At 41.6% G+C, this 19,727-nt stretch overlaps 1 protein-coding gene across 4 annotated transcripts in view; it reads right to left on the reverse strand.

The window, feature by feature from the left end:
• Window positions 1-19,727, reverse strand: part of RBL2 (RB transcriptional corepressor like 2) — a 194,340-nt gene that overhangs the window by 56,176 nt on the left and 118,437 nt on the right. For all 4 annotated transcript variants that reach the window (XM_053699499.1, XM_053699498.1, XM_053699497.1 and 1 more), the window contains 3 exons: window positions 10,970-11,134; window positions 10,412-10,520; window positions 1,726-1,923 (listed from right to left, as the gene is read on the reverse strand). In XM_053699499.1, coding sequence (XP_053555474.1) covers window positions 1,726-1,923; window positions 10,412-10,520; window positions 10,970-11,134 — 472 coding nt within the window. The remainder of the gene's footprint in view (window positions 1-1,725; window positions 1,924-10,411; window positions 10,521-10,969; window positions 11,135-19,727) is intronic.

A 19,727-nucleotide genomic window follows, 5' to 3' on the forward strand; every position in this document is an offset into this window, starting at 1 on the left:
TGATATTCCAAGTTCGGCTTTTTGCACACGTCGCGTTATCGCTTCTGCGAAAACCTTTAACTTTCAACTTGTAATATGTGGGATCGATAAATAGCGCTCCACTTGTTATCTAGCCTTAAGTAAGTTGTGTATTTTGAAACTAACTCGCCAGCTTTCATTTCGTGACACCAAAAAAGCACAACATGTTTAGAAAATACGACATATGTAAAACGGATCGCCCCTGTTCAGCCCACTCGCTATTTCAACTTTGCATTTTGATATCACACAAAACAATACAATTCTTACTTTATACATTAAATTGGAGTTATTCCTGTGTACTTTAAATAATAATTTTGCTATAGACATTAAATTTGCATTTTGCTGCATAATTGTAATACAAATTTCAATGCGTATTATTAAACTGATTTATATTACGTACATTACGAGTTTTAAGCTAGATGCATGCACATGCCTATATGGCAGCAGGTTTGCAAGAATGTTAACCATTTTCAAGAGCACTAGATGGCAGCACTATTTCTGCCATGTAGTGCTCTAGACACCTACCTAGGTAGCTCTTCTACAAAGAATACCATGGGAACAAAACAAATTTGATAATAGAAGTAAATGGGATTTTTTTTTTAAATGGTATCTTCTATCTAAACCACAAAAGAACATTTTTGGGTTTCATTTCCCTTTAAGGTAAAATTTGCAGATAGAGAATTCCATGAAGAACTCAGTAGTACTGATGGATGATTTTTAGCGAATGTCACCTGAGAAGAGAGCTTTAGAGAATTTGCCCATAGTGAGAATAATTTTAGGATCAAGTAAAAGGGAAAAACGCCATTCAATATTAGTTAGCAAACAAGTTAATATAAAAACCCCCAATACAGTTATAGGCTAGCCAAACAATAATATGCTACTAGTCCTAAAGCCCGTTCACATTGGCCATTTTTTGCAGTACAGCGGTCCCACCCCTTGCACTCTCTCCCTCCCCCTCTCTTTTACTCTCTTTCTCCCCCTCTCTTTTGAGCTCTCTCTCTCCCCCCTCTCTTTTGAGCTCTCTCTCTCCCCCTCTCTTTTGCTCTCTCTCTCTCCCCCTCTCTTTTGAGATCTCTCTCTCCCCCTCTCTTTTGTGCTCTCTCTCCCCCCTCTTTTGCGCTCTCTCTTCCCCCCTCTCTTTTGCGCTCTCTCTTCCCCCCTCTCTTTTGCGCTCTCTCTCCCCCCTCTCTTTTGCGCTCTCTCTCTCCCCCCTCTCTTTTGCTCTCTCTCCCCCCTCTCTTTTGCTCTCTCTATCCCCCCCTCTCCCCCCCCCTCTCTCTCCCCTCCCCCCGTGCCCGACCACGCCCCTTCACGTCCGGCCATGCCCCATTCATGCCGGCCACGCCCCTGCTCACGCCCGGTCACACCCACTTCTGCCGCAGATCAGCTAGGGACTCAAAGGCCAGGTGTGTTTGTCCTCGTGCTGTGTCTCTACTGCGCATTCCAACACATAAAGATGTCAGCACTCAGGGATAAATGCATGTCACCAACAGGACCTCTGCTCACAGGTCCAATACAGTAACAAAGAACAGTCAGGAAGGTGATAGCATAAATCTAATATTTATTAGATAAGACAAATAACGGGCAACGTTTCGGGATGTTTTCCCTTATTCATGCCTTCTCTACTGCGCATGACAGCTTCGGACAAACACACATGGCCTTTTATTATATAGGATATCCTGTGAAGACCAAATACTATTTCCTCACCTTGCATAGGGATGGTTACTAATGTCTGCCCAGGCACGGCTGCAGTACCCACAGCATCAGCAGGGGCATGCGGAGAAGACTGAGAGGAGCTCCTGGAATCAGCTGGGCTTTCTGTGTCCTTGAAAAGCCGTCTGCAGGCGGTGCCGGCTGCAGGGGAACTGTATCGTTCATACAGGGAGGTGGGAGAGGTGGTGTTACCTAAGAATTATAAATATAATTAGACATCAGAAGTCATTTAAACTGACAGAGATAAAATTAAACTTTCATGGTTCGTTCAGACAAAGGAAGCAATTTAAAAAGTGACTTTTCAGTTTACTTCTACTATCAAATTTACTTTATTCTTTTAGTTTCCTTTGTTGAAAAGCAGGCATCAGTAAGACACTACTGGGAGCTAGCAGGTTGCTAAATATGCCTCTTGTAATTGTCTCACCAGATGTGTTCAGCTAGCTGCCAGTAGTGCATTGCTGCACATATTTAGAACATTTTATTATTTATTAAGTACTTTTTTTTTTACACCTTTATGTTCATTTAAAAGACTGCTGAGGGTCAACACAGAGAAAACAGAATTTATGTTTACCTGATAAATTTCTTTCTCCAACGGTGTGTCCGGTCCACGGCGTCATCCTTACTTGTGGGATATTCTCTTCCCCAACAGGAAATGGCAAAGAGCCCAGCAAAGCTGGTCACATGATCCCTCCTAGGCTCCGCCTACCCCAGTCATTCGACCGACGTTAAGGAGGAATATTTGCATAGGAGAAACCATATGGTACCGTGGTGACTGTAGTTAAAGAAAATAAATTATCAGACCTGATTAAAAAACCAGGGCGGGCCGTGGACCGGACACACCGTTGGAGAAAGAAATTTATCAGGTAAACATAAATTCTGTTTTCTCCAACATAGGTGTGTCCGGTCCACGGCGTCATCCTTACTTGTGGGAACCAATACCAAAGCTTTAGGACACGGATGAAGGGAGGGAGCAAATCAGGTCACCTAAATGGAAGGCACCACGGCTTGCAAAACCTTTCTCCCAAAAATAGCCTCAGAAGAAGCAAAAGTATCAAACTTGTAAAATTTGGTAAAAGTGTGCAGTGAAGACCAAGTCGCTGCCCTACATATCTGATCAACAGAAGCCTCGTTCTTGAAGGCCCATGTGGAAGCCACAGCCCTAGTGGAATGAGCTGTGATTCTTTCGGGAGGCTGCCGTCCGGCAGTCTCGTAAGCCAATCTGATGATGCTTTTAATCCAAAAAGAGAGAGAGGTAGAAGTTGCTTTTTGACCTCTCCTTTTACCTGAATAAACAACAAACAAGGAAGATGTTTGTCTAAAATCCTTTGTAGCATCTAAATAGAATTTTAGAGCGCGAACAACATCCAAATTGTGCAACAAACGTTCCTTCTTTGAAACTGGTTTCGGACACAGAGAAGGTACGATAATCTCCTGGTTAATGTTTTTGTTAGAAACAACTTTTGGAAGAAAACCAGGTTTAGTACGTAAAACCACCTTATCTGCATGGAACACCAGATAAGGAGAAGAACACTGCAGAGCAGATAATTCTGAAACTCTTCTAGCAGAAGAAATTGCAACTAAAAACAAAACTTTCCAAGATAATAACTTAATATCAACGGAATGTAAGGGTTCAAACGGAACCCCCTGAAGAACTGAAAGAACTAAATTGAGACTCCAAGGAGGAGTCAAAGGTTTGTAAACAGGCTTGATTCTAACCAGAGCCTGAACAAAGGCTTGAACATCTGGCACAGCTGCCAGCTTTTTGTGAAGTAACACCGACAAGGCAGAAATCTGTCCCTTCAGGGAACTTGCAGATAATCCTTTTTCCAATCCTTCTTGAAGGAAGGATAGAATCCTAGGAATCTTAACCTTGTCCCAAGGGAATCCTTTAGATTCACACCAACAGATATATTTTTTCCAAATTTTGTGGTAAATCCTTCTAGTTACAGGCTTTCTGGCCTGAACAAGAGTATCGATAACAGAATCTGAGAATCCTCGCTTCGATAAAATCAAGCGTTCAATCTCCAAGCAGTCAGCTGGAGTGAAACCAGATTCGGATGTTCGAACGGACCCTGAACAAGAAGGTCTCGTCTCAAAGGTAGCTTCCAAGGTGGAGCCGATGACATATTCACCAGATCTGCATACCAAGTCCTGCGTGGCCACGCAGGAGCTATCAAGATCACCGACGCCCTCTCCTGAATGATCCTGGCTACCAGCCTGGGGATGAGAGGAAATGGCGGGAACACATAAGCTAGTTTGAAGGTCCAAGGTGCTACTAGTGCATCCACTAGAGCCGCCTTGGGATCCCTGGATCTGGCCCCGTAGCAAGGAACTTTGAAGTTCTGACGAGAGGCCATCAGATCCATGTCTGGAATGCCCCACAGGTGAGTGACTTGGGCAAAGATTTCCGGATGGAGTTCCCACTCCCCCGGATGCAATGTCTGACGACTCAGAAAATCCGCTTCCCAATTTTCCACTCCTGGGATGTGGATAGCAGACAGGTGGCAGGAGTGAGACTCCGCCCATAGAATGATTTTGGTCACTTCTTCCATCGCTAGGGAACTCCTTGTTCCCCCCTGATGGTTGATGTACGCAACAGTTGTCATGTTGTCTGATTGAAACCGTATGAACTTGGTCCTCGCTAGCTGAGGCCAAGCCTTGAGAGCATTGAATATCGCTCTCAGTTCCAGAACATTTATCGGTAGAAGAGATTCTTCCCGAGACCAAAGACCCTGAGCTTTCAGGGATCCCCAGACCGCGCCCCAGCCCATCAGACTGGCGTCGGTCGTGACAATGACCCACTCTGGTCTGCGGAATGTCATCCCTTGTGACAGGTTGTCCAGGGACAGCCACCAACGGAGTGAGTCTCTGGTCCTCTGATTTACTTGTATCTTCGGAGACAAGTCTGTATAGTCCCCATTCCACTGACTGAGCATGCACAGTTGTAATGGTCTTAGATGAATGCGCGCAAAAGGAACTATGTCCATTGCCGCTACCATCAACCCGATCACTTCCATGCACTGAGCTATGGAAGGAAGAGGAACGGAATGAAGTATCCGACAAGAGTCTAGAAGTTTTGTTTTTCTGACCTCTGTCAGAAAAATCCTCATTTCTAAGGAGTCTATAATTGTTCCCAAGAATTGACCTTCCTGGATGGAAGGAAGAATAGTTCGAATGGTTTCCATCTTGAACGATGGAACCTTGAGAAACTTGTTTAAGATCTTGAGATCTAAGATTGGTCTGAACGTTCCCTCTTTTTTGGGAACTATGAACAGATTGGAGTAGAACCCCATCCCTTGTTCTCTTAATGGAACTGGATGAATCACTCCCATTTTTAACAGGTCTTCTACACAATGTAAGAACGCCTGTCTTTTTATGTGGTCTGAAGACAACTGAGACCTGTGGAACCTCCCCCTTGGGGGAAGTCCCTTGAATTCCAGAAGATAACCTTGGGAGACTATTTCTAGCGCCCAAGGATCCAGAACATCTCTTGCCCAAGCCTGAGCGAAGAGAGAGAGTCTGCCCCCCACCAGATCCGGTCCCGGATCGGGGGCCAACATTTCATGCTGTCTTGGTAGCAGTGGCAGGTTTCTTGGCCTGCTTTCCCTTGTTCCAGCCTTGCATTGGTCTCCAAGCTGGCTTGGCTTGAGAAGTATTACCCTCTTGCTTAGAGGACGTAGCATTTTGGGCTGGTCCGTTTTTACGAAAGGGACGAAAATTAGGTCTATTTTTTGCCTTGAAAGGCCGATCCTGAGGAAGGGCGTGGCCCTTACCCCCAGTGATATCAGAGATAATCTCTTTCAAGTCAGGGCCAAACAGCGTTTTCCCCTTGAAAGGAATGTTTAGTAGCTTGTTCTTGGAAGACGCATCAGCCGACCAAGATTTCAACCAAAGCGCTCTGCGCGCCACAATAGCAAACCCAGAATTCTTAGCCGCTAACCTAGCCAATTGCAAAGTGGCGTCTAGGGTGAAAGAATTAGCCAATTTGAGAGCATTGATTCTGTCCATAATCTCCTCATAAGGAGGAGAATCACTATCGAGCGTCTTTATCAGCTCATCGAACCAGAAACATGCGGCTGTAGCGACAGGGACAATGCATGAAATTGGTTGTAGAAGGTAACCCTGCTGAACAAACATCTTTTTAAGCAAACCTTCTAATTTTTTATCCATAGGATCTTTGAAAGCACAACTATCCTCTATGGGTATAGTGGTGCGTTTGTTTAAAGTGGAAACCGCTCCCTCGACCTTGGGGACTGTCTGCCATAAGTCCTTTCTGGGGTCGACCATAGGAAACAATTTTTTAAATATGGGGGGAGGGACGAAAGGAATACCGGGCCTTTCCCATTCTTTATTAACAATGTCCGCCACCCGCTTGGGTATAGGAAAAGCTTCTGGGAGCCCCGGCACCTCTAGGAACTTGTCCATTTTACATAGTTTCTCTGGGATGACCAACTTTTCACAATCATCCAGAGTGGATAATACCTCCTTAAGCAGAATGCGGAGATGTTCCAACTTAAATTTAAATGCAATCACATCAGGTTCAGCCTGTTGAGAAATGTTCCCTGAATCAGTAATTTCTCCCTCAGACAAAACCTCCCTGGCCCCATCAGACTGGGTTAGGGGCCCTTCAGAGATATTAATATCAGCGTCGTCATGCTCTTCAGTATCTAAAACAGAGCAGCCACGCTTACGCTGACAAGGGTTCATTTTGGCTAAAATGTTTTTGACAGAATTATCCATTACAGCCGTTAATTGTTGCATAGTAAGGAGTATTGGCGCGCTAGATGTACTAGGGGCCTCCTGAGTGGGCAAGACTCGTGTAGACGAAGGAGGGAATGATGCGGTACCATGCTTACTCCCCTCACTTGAGGAATCATCTTGGGCATCATTGTCATTATCACATAAATCACATTTATTTAAATGAATAGGAATTCTGGCTTCCCCACATTCAGAACACAGTCTATCTGGTAGTTCAGACATGTTAAACAGGCATAAACTTGATAACAAAGTACAAAAACGTTTTAAAATAAAACCGTTACTGTCACTTTAAATTTTAAACTGAACACACTTTATTACTGCAATTGCGAAAAAACATGAAGGAATTGTTCAAAATTCACCAAATTTTCACCACAGTGTCTTAAAGCCTTAAAAGTATTGCACACCAAATTTGGAAGCTTTAACCCTTAAAATAACGGAACCGGAGCCGTTTTAAACTTTAACCCCTTTACAGTCCCTGGTATCTGCTTTGCTGAGACCCAACCAAGCCCAAAGGGGAATACGATACCAAATGACGCCTTCAGCAAGTCTTTTCTAAGTATCAGAGCTCCTCTCACATGCGACTGCATGCCATGCCTCTCAAAAACAAGTGCGCCACACCGGCGCGAAAATGAGGCTCTGCTTAAGCTTTGGGAAAGCCCCTAAGGAATAAGGTGTCTAATACAGTGCCTGCCGATATTATTATATCAAAATACCCAGATAAAATGATTCCTCAAGGCTAAATATGTGTTAATAATGAATCGATTTAGCCCAGAAACAGTCTACAGTCTTAATAAGCCCTTGTGAAGCCCTTATTTATGATCGTAATAAACATGGCTTACCGGATCCCATAGGGAAAATGACAGCTTCCAGCATTACATCGTCTTGTTAGAATGTGTCATACCTCAAGCAGCAAGAGACTGCACACTGTTCCCCCAACTGAAGTTAATTGCTCTCAACAGTCCTGTGTGGAACAGCCATGGATTTTAGTTACGGTTGCTAAAATCATTTTCCTCATACAAACAGAAATCTTCATCTCTTTTCTGTTTCTGAGTAAATAGTACATACCAGCACTATTTCAAAATAACAAACTCTTGATTGAATAATAAAAACTACAGTTAAACACTAAAAAACTCTAAGCCATCTCCGTGGAGATGTTGCCTGTACAACGGCAAAGAGAATGACTGGGGTAGGCGGAGCCTAGGAGGGATCATGTGACCAGCTTTGCTGGGCTCTTTGCCATTTCCTGTTGGGGAAGAGAATATCCCACAAGTAAGGATGACGCCGTGGACCGGACACACCTATGTTGGAGAAATGTGAGGCGTTGTCATTGGGCTTGCCAAAACACACTATCAAATTGATAGAAATGAATTTTGATTTCAAATGGGTGAAAGACAATATCAAATATCTAGGGGTCCGACTAACGAAACAATAATCCCAATTGTACAGAGCTAACTACTCACCCCTGTTTAAGCTAATAAGATCTGACTTATTGAAATGGAAAAAACATAATTTCTCCTGGTATGGCAGATTATCATCAATTAAGATGAATATACTCCCGAGGATTCTCTATCTGTTTCGGGCCTTACCGATTAATATAGATAAAGCAGATCTTAAGACGTTACAGTCAGATCTTCACAGATATGTAAGGGGATCCAGACATGCAAGGGTTCCCCAGGATATGCTTACAAGACATAGACAGCTGGGATGAGTTGGACTCCCTAGTTTGATTGATTACTACTCAGCTGCTAGGTTAGCACAAAACTCATTACTAGGGAGAAAACAGAACAATGTATTATGGCCCCAATTAGAGGCTAGGGTTGGAGGTTATGAGGTTGCTGAGGATATTATATGGGACAGTGGTAATCAGAAGGATAATGAGAATTATCAGAATCCAATAACTAAGATGGCAATTAAACATCTAAAGGTGGCAAATAGAAAGAACCTGATTTTACCCACTAACTCGTTAATTAAACCTTTAAGATATATTATGTCACAAGAGTCCAGACGACTGATAGACAAATGGGCACACAGAGACTTATACCGGATAGCGGACTTTCTCAATAATGGGAGAATATTGACCCTTAAAGGGACAGTCTAGTCAAAACTAAACTTTCATGATTCAGATAGGGCATGCAATTTTAAACAACTTTCCTATTTACTTTTATCATCAAATTTGCTTTGTTCCCTTGTTGGTATTTTTGAAAAGTTAGCCTAGCTAGGCTCAAACTGATTTCTAAACAGTTGAAAACCGCCTCCTAGCTCAGAGCATTTTGAAAGTTTTTCACAGTTAGACTGTGCTAGTTCACATGTGTCATATAGATAACATTGTGCTCACTCCCGTGAAGTTATTTAGGAGTCTTCACTGATTGACTGCACTGCATGTCTGTCAAAGGCACTTAGATAAGGAGGCTGTCTTCAAAGGCTTAGATACAAGGTAATCACAGAGGTAAAAAGTATATTAATATAACTGTGTTGGTTATACAAAAATGGGGAATGGGTAATAAAGGGATTATCTATCTTTTTAAATAAGAAACATTTTGGTGTAGACTGACCCTTTAACCAGCTGCAGAGCAAACTCTAGACAATAAGAGTACCTTGGTTTTTATATTTACAAATAGCCTTAGCTATTAATACCTACATCAGGACTGAATTAGTTCCCAAGACTAAGACTATTTTTGAAAGGCTGTGCAGCACGACGCACAGACAAAAACAAGCAATTTCGCACTTATACCTTTACATACAAGATACAAATACAAGTTCAAAGTCCACCATCATACTTCAATGGGAAGCTGATATTTGTAAGACAGTGGACTTGACAACTTGGAACCAAATATTCTCAGACTCCACTAAAGGCTTATTAGGGGCAGACTTAAGAGAAAACAACATCAAGACTATGTTTCGTTGGTATCTAACCCCATTAAAAACAGCACATATGGTTAGGGTAGGCTCCAGGCAATGCTATAGAGTTTGAGGGCAGTTGGGCACCTATTTCCATATGTGGTGGGAGTGCCCTAGGGTAAAGAAGGTATGGTGCGACCTCTCAGAGATGATCACCACAGTTTTGGAGGAACAAGTGTTATTAACGCCTATGCAGGGACTATTAAATGAAGGAGATCCGAGATTTAATAAATATATAAACAAATTTATAAGAACTGTTTGTACGGCAACTCGCATCTCTATAGCAAAATATTGGAAACTGGGAGCACCAGAGTGGAGGGAGGTTATAGGAAGAATTAGAAATATGTATGCGATGTGTGAAACTGCTGCACATCTTCAAGACACAGTAGAATCTTTTAATAAAATTTGGTTCTATTGGATGCTAAATGAAAAGAAGCTTATTTAGCTAGGGCAAACTTGTACGGGGTAAAGAAGGAGAATAGACTCGATATAGGAAGATGTATATAAGGCTGGAGAACATGCTCAGTGGTCACTTAATAATCAGAAATATATTATAAGTTAGATAATAGACATTCACTCAAAAGAGGCGCACAGCGGAATGGTTTATTGGTTATATATATTTGTTTTATATGTTATTTACTGTCTAATTGTTGAATACGGAACAATTAAAACTAGACTCTTGCCCCTGTGAGGGCCTTTATCTGAAATACACAAGATGACTTTGTTAAAGGACTTATTTATATGGAAAGACTGTAACACTCAAACTCATATATCATGCTTCATATACTGTTTTCCAATTGTAATTATATGTGTATTGAGAAGATTGTTCAATAAAAAATATTTCAATCTAAAAGACTGCTGAGGCTTATTTATAGCATGTGACTGAACAGAAGAAAGATATTTGTAACAATACTGCAATGTTAACCACACATGCTGATACAGTGACACTAAATGCAGAAAATGAAATCCTGTGGTCTTACACAGAATCCCCAGATACATATTTTAACAATTATTTTGAACTCACCCTTCCCAAAACCAGAGGCATCTACACGGATCTCATTCACCCTTCTTGGGGTTAGAGGGGCAGAAGATTCAGCCATGGTAGGTTTCTCAAAATGTTGGGGTGGAATCACCTGGAAACAGGTAAGTAGTCCAGTAGTTCAGGTAAGTAGTTCAGTAACTTAACTATAAAAGCAGTAAGTTTATGCACTGTTTTTAGACACAGATAAACAATCCCCCTAATTCTATGTACCCATTAGCACCAGGGGCCCAGATACAAAGGTGATTAAGCACATACACAAAATTTGGCCATGCAAAAGGAATACTTATTACACTAGGGCCACTATATGCTAAATAATGCAGAAAGAGGAAAATGTTAAAAAATAATATTTAGATTTTATTAAACTAATGTAAAGTCTATTTAGAAAAATACAAAAAACATTCTTTTCTATATGAGACCCAGCTTATGTGAAATCCTAGCTGGGTTTACTAGATGTGACATGGGGAACACAGTTCAAATTTGGACAACATCTATATCAGCTAATGGTCTCTATATTACACACAGGAGAATGACTGTTCTTACCTCTTCACAAGTTGGGACTTTACCATCGTTTTCTTTAATTTTGTCCCATAGCGGGGAGTCATATGACCAAGCCATACTATCCAACACCTGTTCTTCAATAAGATGAAGGTGCTTTACCACATCACGGCATAAACCTTCTTCAGCCTTAATGAGGACTTCAATTAACTGTAACATATCAAATTATTGTCCCTTTAAATTAGATTGATTAACATAATAGATTAACATATCAGCAGAGTTTGCTGAAGGTGTTTTTGAAAGGCTAAACTCAGGAGCCAATCCAGACTTGCTTATGAAAAAAGGTAACGCTTGCCACTGACAGTGTTAACAAAATCTTCTTTGTTTGGCTTCAGCAAAATAATAAGATAACAAACTTCAAATTAGGTAGAAATATGTGGTAAGTTTTTACTTGTGAGTGACAAAACCTGACAAGAACAAAATAACAAACACCTAGATTTAGAGTTTGGCGTTAGCCGTCAAAACCAGCGTTAGGGGCTCCTAACGCTGGTTTTGGCCACCCGCTGGTATTTAGAGTCAGTCAGGAAAGGGTCTAACGCTCACTTTCCAGCCGTGACTTTTCCATACCGCAGAACCCCCCACGATATTTGCGTATCCTATCTTTTCAATGGGATCTTTCTAACGCTGGTATTTAGAGTCGTGGCTGAAGTGAGCGTTAGAAATCTAACGACAAAACTCCAGCCGCAGAAAAAAGCCAGGAGTTAAGAGCTTTCTGGGCTAACGCCGGTTCATAAAGCTCTTAACTACTGTGCTCTAAAGTACACTAACACCCATAAACTACCTATGTACCCCTAAACCGAGGTCCCCCCACATCGCCGCCACTCTAATAAAAAATGTAACCCCTAATCTGCCGACCGCACACCGCCGCAACCTACATTATCCCTATGTACCCCTAATCTGCTGCCCCTAACACCGCCGACCCCTATATTATATTTATTAACCCCTAATCTGCCGCCCCCAACGTCGCCTCCACCTACCTACACTTATTAACCCCTAATCTGCCGACCGGACCTCACCGCTATTATAATAAAGTTATTAACCCCTATTCCGCCTCACTCCCGCCTCAATAACCCTATAATAAATAGTATTAACCCCTAATCTGCCCTCCCTAACATCACCGACACCTAACTTCAAGTATTAACCCCTAATCTGCCGACCGGACCTCACCGCTACTCTATTAAATTTATTAACCCCTAAAGCTAAGTCTAACCCTAACACTAACACCCCCCTAAGTTAAATATAATTTTTATCTAACGAAATAATCTAACTCTTATTAAATAAATTATTCCTATTTAAAGCTAAATACTTACCTGTAAAATAAACCCTAATATAGCTACAATATAAATAATAATTATATTGCAGCTATTTTAGGATTAATATTTATTTTACAGGCAACTTAGTATTTATTTTAACCAGGTACAATAGCTATTAAATAGTTAAGAACTATTTAATAGCTACCTAGTTAAAATAATTACAAAATTACCTGTAAAATAAATCCTAACCTAAGTTACAATTAAACCTAACACTACACTATCAAAAAATTAATTAAATAAAATACCTACAAATAAATACAATTAAATAAACTAACTAAAGTACAAAAAATAAAAAAGAACTAAGTTACAAAAAATAAAAAAATAATTTACAAACATTAGAAAAAAATTACAACAATTTTAAGCTAATTACACCTACTCTAAGCCCCCGTAATAAAATAACAAAGCCCCCCAAAATAAAAAAATGGCCTACCCTATTCTAAAATACAAATAGAAAAGCTCTTTTACCTTACCAGCCCTTAAAAGGGCCCTTTGCGGGGCATGCCCCAAAGAATTCAGCTCTTTTGCCTGTAAAAAAACCCATACAATACCCCCCCAACATTACAACCCACCACTCACATACCCCTAATCTAACCCAAACCCCCCTTAAATAAACCTAACACTAAGCCACTGAAGATCTCCCTACCTTATCTTCACCACGCCGGGTATCACCGAACCGTCCAGAGGAGCCTCTGAAGTCTTCATCCAAGCCCAAGCGGGGGCTGAAGAAGTCCATCATCGAGCTGAAGAGGTCCATCATCGAGCTGAAGCCATCTTCTTCCAGCCGACGCGGATCCATCCTCTTCTACCGACGCCTACTCGCTGAATGACGATTCCTTTAAATGACGTCATCCAAGATGGCGTCCCTCGAATTCCGATTGGCTGATAGGATTCTATCAGCCAATCGGAATTTAGGTAGGAAAATTCTGATTGGCTGATGGAATCAGCCAATCAGATTCAAGTTCAATCCAATTGGCCGATCCAATCAGCCAATCAGATTGTGCTCGCATTCTATTGGTTGATCGGAACAGCCAATAGAATGCAAGGTCAATCTGATTGGCTGATTGGATCAGCCAATCGGATTGAACTTGAATCTGATTGGCTGATTCCATCAGCCAATCAGAATTTTCCTACCTTAATTCCGATTGGCTAATAGAATCCTATCAGCCAATCGGAATTCGAGGGACGCCATCTTGGATGACGTCATTTAAAGGAACCGTCATTCGGCGAGTAGGCGTCGGTAGAAGAGGATGGATCTGCGTCGGCTGGAAGAAGATGGCTCCGCTCCGCTCCGGATGGATGAAGATTGAAGATGCCGCTTGATAGAAGACTTCAGCCCAATGATGGACCTCTTCAGATCCCGCTTGGATCAAGACTTCAGCTCGATGATGGACCTCTTCAGCGCCCGCTTGGATCAAGACTTCAGCCCGATGATGGACCTCTTCAGCCCGATGATGGACTTCTTCAGCCCCCGCTTGGGCTTGGATGAAGACTTCGGAGGCTCCTCTGGACGGATCGGTGATACCTGGCGTGGTGAAGATAAGGTAGGGAGATCTTCAGGGGCTTAGTGTTAGGTTTATTTAAGGGGGGTTTGGGTTAGATTAGGGGTATGTGAGTGGTGGGTTGTAATGTTGGGGGGGGTATTGTATGTTTTTTTTTACAGGCAAAAGAGCTGAATTCTTTGGGGCATGCCCAGCAAATAGCCCTTTTAAGGGCTGGTAAGGTAAAAGAGCTTTTCTATTTGTATTTTAGAATAGGGTAGGACATTTTTTTATTTTGGGGGGCTTTGTTATTTTATTAGGGGGCTTAGAGTAGGTGTAATTAGCTTAAAATTGTTGTAATCTTTTTCTAATGTTTGTAAATTATTTTTTTATTTTTTGTAACTTAGTTCTTTTTTTATTTTTTGTACTTTAGTTAGTTTATTTAATTGTATTTATTTGTAGGTATTTTATTTAATTAATTTATTGATAGTGTAGTGTTAGGTTTAATTGTAACTTAGGTTAGGATCTATTTTACAGGTAATTTTGTAATTATTTTAACTAGGTAGCTATTAAATAGTTAATAACTATTTAATAACTATTCTAACTAGCTAAAATAAATACCAAGTTACCTGTAAAATAAATATTAATCCTAAAATAGCTGCAATATAATTATTATTTATATTGTAGCTATATTAGGGTTTATTTTACAGGTAAGTATTTAGCTTTAAATAGGAATAATTTATTTAATAAGAGTTAATTTATTTTGTTAGATAAAAATTATATTTAATTTAGGGGGGTTTTAGTGTTAGGGTTAGACTTAGCTTTAGGGGTTAATAAATTTAATAGAGTAGCGGTGAGGTCCGGTCGGCAGATTAGGGGTTAATACTTGAAGTTAGGTGTCGGTGATGTTAGGGAGGGCAGATTAGGGGTTAATAACTTTATTATAGTAGCGGTGAGGTCCGGTCAGCAGATAAGGGGTTAATAAGTGTAGGTAGGTGACGGCGACGTTGGGGGGGGGGGGGCAGATTAGGGGTTAATAAATATAGGGGTCGGCGGTGTTAGGGGCAGCAGATTAGGGGTACATAGGGATAACGTAGGTGGTGGCGGTGTACGGAGCGGCAGATTAGGGGTTAAAAAAAATATGCAGGGGTCAGCGATAGCGGGGGCAGCAGATTAGGGGTTAATAAGTGTAAGGTTAGGGTGTTAGGTGCAGACGTAGGAAGTGTTTCCCCATAGGAAACAATGGGGCTGCGTTAGGAGCTGAACGCTGCTTTTTGCAGGTGTTAGGTTTTTTTTCAGCTCAAACGGCCCCATTGTTTCCTATGGGGGAATCGTGCACGAGCATGTTTTTGAAGCTGGCCGCATCCGTAAGCACCGCTGGTATTGAGAGTTGCAGTGGCGGTAAATTATGCTATACACTCCCTTTTTGGAGCCTAACGCAGCCCTTCTGTGAACTCTAAATACCAGCGGTATTTAAAAGGTGCGGGAGAAAAAAAGCATGCGTAGCTAACGCACCCCTTTGGCCGCAGAACTCTAAATCTAGCGGAAAATGAGGCTGGTTGTTGCACCAAGGTTATAATTATTACTAAGACAACAACTTAAAGGGACAGTACACTGTAAAATAGTTTTTATATTAATGTATTTTCAATGACTTGTTAAACCAGCTGCAGAGTATAAAATATACGATAAATTGCATTTTTAGGTTTATTTGTGTATATGAAGTAGCTGGTTTTGTGCTTTTACAGCCTATTACAAAGGGTTGAGCTTCAGGTAATATCAGATCTCATTATGTTATCACTTTTATGTACATACACTTGCTTCCTTATCTTATATTCGTCTGGAAAACCAAAGCTCAATACATAGAGAGAATAGAGGAAAATGATCATTTACTACTTCACTATCCTGCACCCCACTCTGAGTGTAATTTCTTCTGCTGGCTGTGTTTACCTAGGCTATTCAATATCTGAGACTCCAGTATCAAAACTTTCAGTAATGTTTTTCCTGTTTGGAGAAAAGTTGCATCAAAGAAGCTCCTGCCTCCTAACAGCATCAAGAAACTTATGAAATACACCTCATATGAAAGAGGGAATTAGCTTCCTTCTAATGTGATGTTTCTGTGATGCCGCTGGAGGTAACAGGTAATTGCCGTAGGAAACTAAATTTATGCTTACCTGATAAATTACTTTCTTTTACGATATGACGAGTCCACGGATTTCATCCTTACTTGTGGGATATTAACCTCCTGCTAACAGGAAGTGGCAAAGAGCACCACAGCAGTGCTGTATATATAGCCCCTCCCTTCCTCTCCACCTCCAGTCATTCGGCCGAAGGTTATAGGAAGAGAAAAGGAAAGGCTAAAAAGGTGCAGAGGTGACTGAAGTTTACAAAAAATATAAAGAAAAACTGTCTTAAAAAGAACAGGGTGGGCTGTGGACTCGTCATATCGTAAAAGAACGTAATTTATCAGGTAAGCATAAATTTAGTTTTCTTTTACAAAGATATCACGAGTCCACGGATTTCATCCTTACTTGTGGGAAACCAATACCAAAGCAATAGGACACGGATGAAAGGGAGGGACAAGACAGGAACCTAAATGGTAGGCACCACTGCTTGAAGAACCTTTCTCCCAAAGATAGCCTCAGAAGAAGCAAAAGTATCAAATTTGGAAAATTTGGAAAAAGTGTGAAGGGACGACCAAGTCACAGCCTTACAAATCTGTTCAACAGATGTATCGTTCTTAAAAGCCCATGTGGAAGCCACAGCTCTAGTAGAATCAGCTGTAATTCTTTCAGGAGGCTGCTGTCCAGCAGTCTCATATGCCAGGCGGATGATACTTCTCAGCCAAAAAGAAAGAGAGGTAGCCGTAGCTTTCTGACTCCTACGCTTTCTGGAATAAACAATGAATAATGAAGATGATTGACGGAAATCCTTAGTTGCCTGTAAGTAAAACTTTAAGGCACGGACCACGTCCAAGTTATGTAACATACGCTCCTTCTTAGAAGAAGGATTAGGACACAAAGAAGGAACAACAATTTCCTGATTAATATTCTTATTCAAAACAACCTTAGGAAGAAAACCAGGTCTGGTACGTAAAACCACCTTATCAGAATGAAATATGAAATAAGGCGAATCACACTGTAACGCTGAAAGCACAGAAACTCTTCGAACAGAAGAAATAGCAACCAAAAACAAAACTTTGCAAGATAACAGTTTAATATCTATGGAATGCATAGGTTCAAACAGAACCCCTTGAAGAACTCGAAGAACTAAATTCAAAATCCAGGGAGGAGTAATAGGTCTAAATACAGGCTTAATCCTAGATAGAGCCTGACAAAAAGACTGAACATCTGGTACATTTGCCAAACGTTTGTAAAACAGAATTGACAAAGCTGAAATTTGTCCCTTTAAGGAACTCTCGGATAACCCTTTCTACAATCCTTCTTGGAGAAAAGACAGAATCCTAGGAATCCTAACTTTACTCCATGAGTAACCCTTGGATTCACACCAATAAAGATATTTACGCCATATCTTATGATAGACTTTTCTAGTGACAGGCTTTCTAGCCTGTATCAAAGTATTGATAACTGAATCAGAGAATCCTCGCTTAGATAAAATCAAGCGTTCAATCTCCACGCAGTCAGCTGCAGAGAAATTAGATTTGGATGTTGGAAAGGACCTTGAATGAGAAGGTCCTGTCTCAATGGAAGTTTCCACGGTGGCAGAGAGGACATGTCCACTAGATCCGCATACCAAGTCCTGCGTGGCCACGCAGGCGCTATCAGGATCACTGAAGCTCTCTCCTGTTTGATTCGAACAATCACGCGTGGGAGGAGAGGAATCAGCGAAAACACATAAGCTAGGCTGAACAACCAAGGCACTGCCAAGGCATCTATCAGTTCAGCCTGAGGATCCCTTGACCGGGATCCGTATCTTGGAAGCTTGGCATTCTGTAGGGATGCCATCAAATCCAATTCCGGTCTGCCCCATCTGAGAATCAATGAGGCAAATACCTCCGGGTAAAGTTCCCACTCCCCCGGATGAAAAGTCTGTCGACTTAGAAAATCTGCTTCCCAGATCTCTACTCCTGGGATGTAGATCGCTGACAAATGACAAGAGTGGGCCTCCACCCAACTGATTATCTTGGATACCTCTATCATCGCTAAGGAACTCCTTGTTCCCCCTTGATGATTGACATATGCCACAGTCATGATGTTGTCCGACTGTAATCTGATGAATTTGGCCGAAGCCAACTGAGGCCATGCCTGAAGGGCATTGAATATTGATCTCAGTTCCAGAATATTGATTGGAAGTAGAGACACCACTTGAGTCCAAACACCCTGAGCCTTCAGGGATTTCCAAACTGCACCGCAGCCCAGAAGGCTGGCATCTGTTGTCACTATTACCCACGAGGGTCTGCGGAAACAAGTCCCTTGGGACAGATGATCTGGCGACAACCACCAAAGAAGAGAGTTTCTGGTCTCTTGATCCAGATTTATCTGAGGAGATAAATCCGCATAATCCCCATTCCACTGTCCGAGCATGCACAGTTGCAGTGGTCTGAGATGAAAGCGAGCAAACGGAACGATGTCCATTGCCGCTACCATTAATCCAATAACTTCCATACACTGAGACACTGATGGCCGAGGAATGGACTGAAGTGCTCAGCAAGTATTTAGAATCTTTGATTTTCTGACCTCCGTCAGAAATATTTTCATGGCTACCGAGTCTATCAGAGTTCCCAAGAAAGGAACCCTTGTCTGTGGGACAAGTGAACTCTTCTCTATGTTCACCTTCAAGCCGTGAGTTCTCAGAAAAGACAACACTGTGTCAGTGTGAGATTTTGTCAGATAATATGTTGACGCCTGAATCAGAATGTCATCCAGATAAGGCACCACCGCTATTCCTCGCGGTCTGAGAACCGCCAAAAGAGACCCTAGAACCTTTGTGAAGATTCTGGGTGATGTGGCCAATCCGAAGGGAAGAGCCATGAATTGATAATGTTTGTCCAGAAAAGCAAACCTTAGAAACTGATAACGATCCTTGTGGATAGGAATATGAAGGTAAGCATCCTTCAAGTCCACGGTAGTCATATATTGACCCTCCTGGATCATTGGTAAAATTGTTCGTATTGTCTCCATCTTGAATGATGGAACTCTTAGAAATTTGTTTAGACACTTGAGAGCTAAAATGGGTCTGAACGTTCCCTCCTTTTTGGGAACCACAAATAGGTTTGAGTAAAACCCCTGTCCTTGTTCCAATTTTGGAACTGGACAAATTACTCCCATAGTAGAAAAGTCTTTTACACAGCGTAAGAACGCCTCTCTTTTTATCTCGTTTGCAGATAACTTTGAAAGATGAAATCTGCCTCTTGGGAGAAAGTCCTTGAATTCCAATAGATAACCGTGGGTCACTATTTCTAGTGCCCAGGGATCCTGAACATCTCTTGCCCAAGCCTGAGCAAAGAAAGAGAGTCTGCCCCCTACTAAATCCAGTCCCGGATCGGGGGCCGCCCCTTCATGCTGTCCTAGGAGCAGGAGCGGGCTTTTTGGATTGTTTACCCTTATTCCAGTTCTGATTAGGTCTACAGACTGACTTAGATTGGGTAAAATTCCCTTCCTGCTTTGAGGAAGAAGAAGAAGCGGGGGCCCTCCTTTAAAGTTCCGAAAGGAACGAAAATTATTCTGTTTACCCCTCATTTTAACCGACTTATCCTGAGGTAGGGCATGGCCTTTACCTCCTGTAATATCAGAAATGATTTCTTTTAAATTCTGGCCCGAAAAGGGTCTTACCTTTAAAGGGAATAGCTAAAAGCTTATGTTTTGATGACACATCAGCAGACCAAGATTTGAGCCACAATGCTCTACGTGCTAAAATAGCAAATCTTGCACTTTTTGCCGCTAAGTTAGCAATTCGAAAAGCGGCATCAGTAATAAAAGAATTGGCTAGCTTGAG

This window comes from Bombina bombina, chromosome 1, assembly GCF_027579735.1.
Source record: "Bombina bombina isolate aBomBom1 chromosome 1, aBomBom1.pri, whole genome shotgun sequence".
In the NCBI taxonomy this organism is placed as follows: Eukaryota; Metazoa; Chordata; class Amphibia; order Anura; family Bombinatoridae; genus Bombina; species Bombina bombina.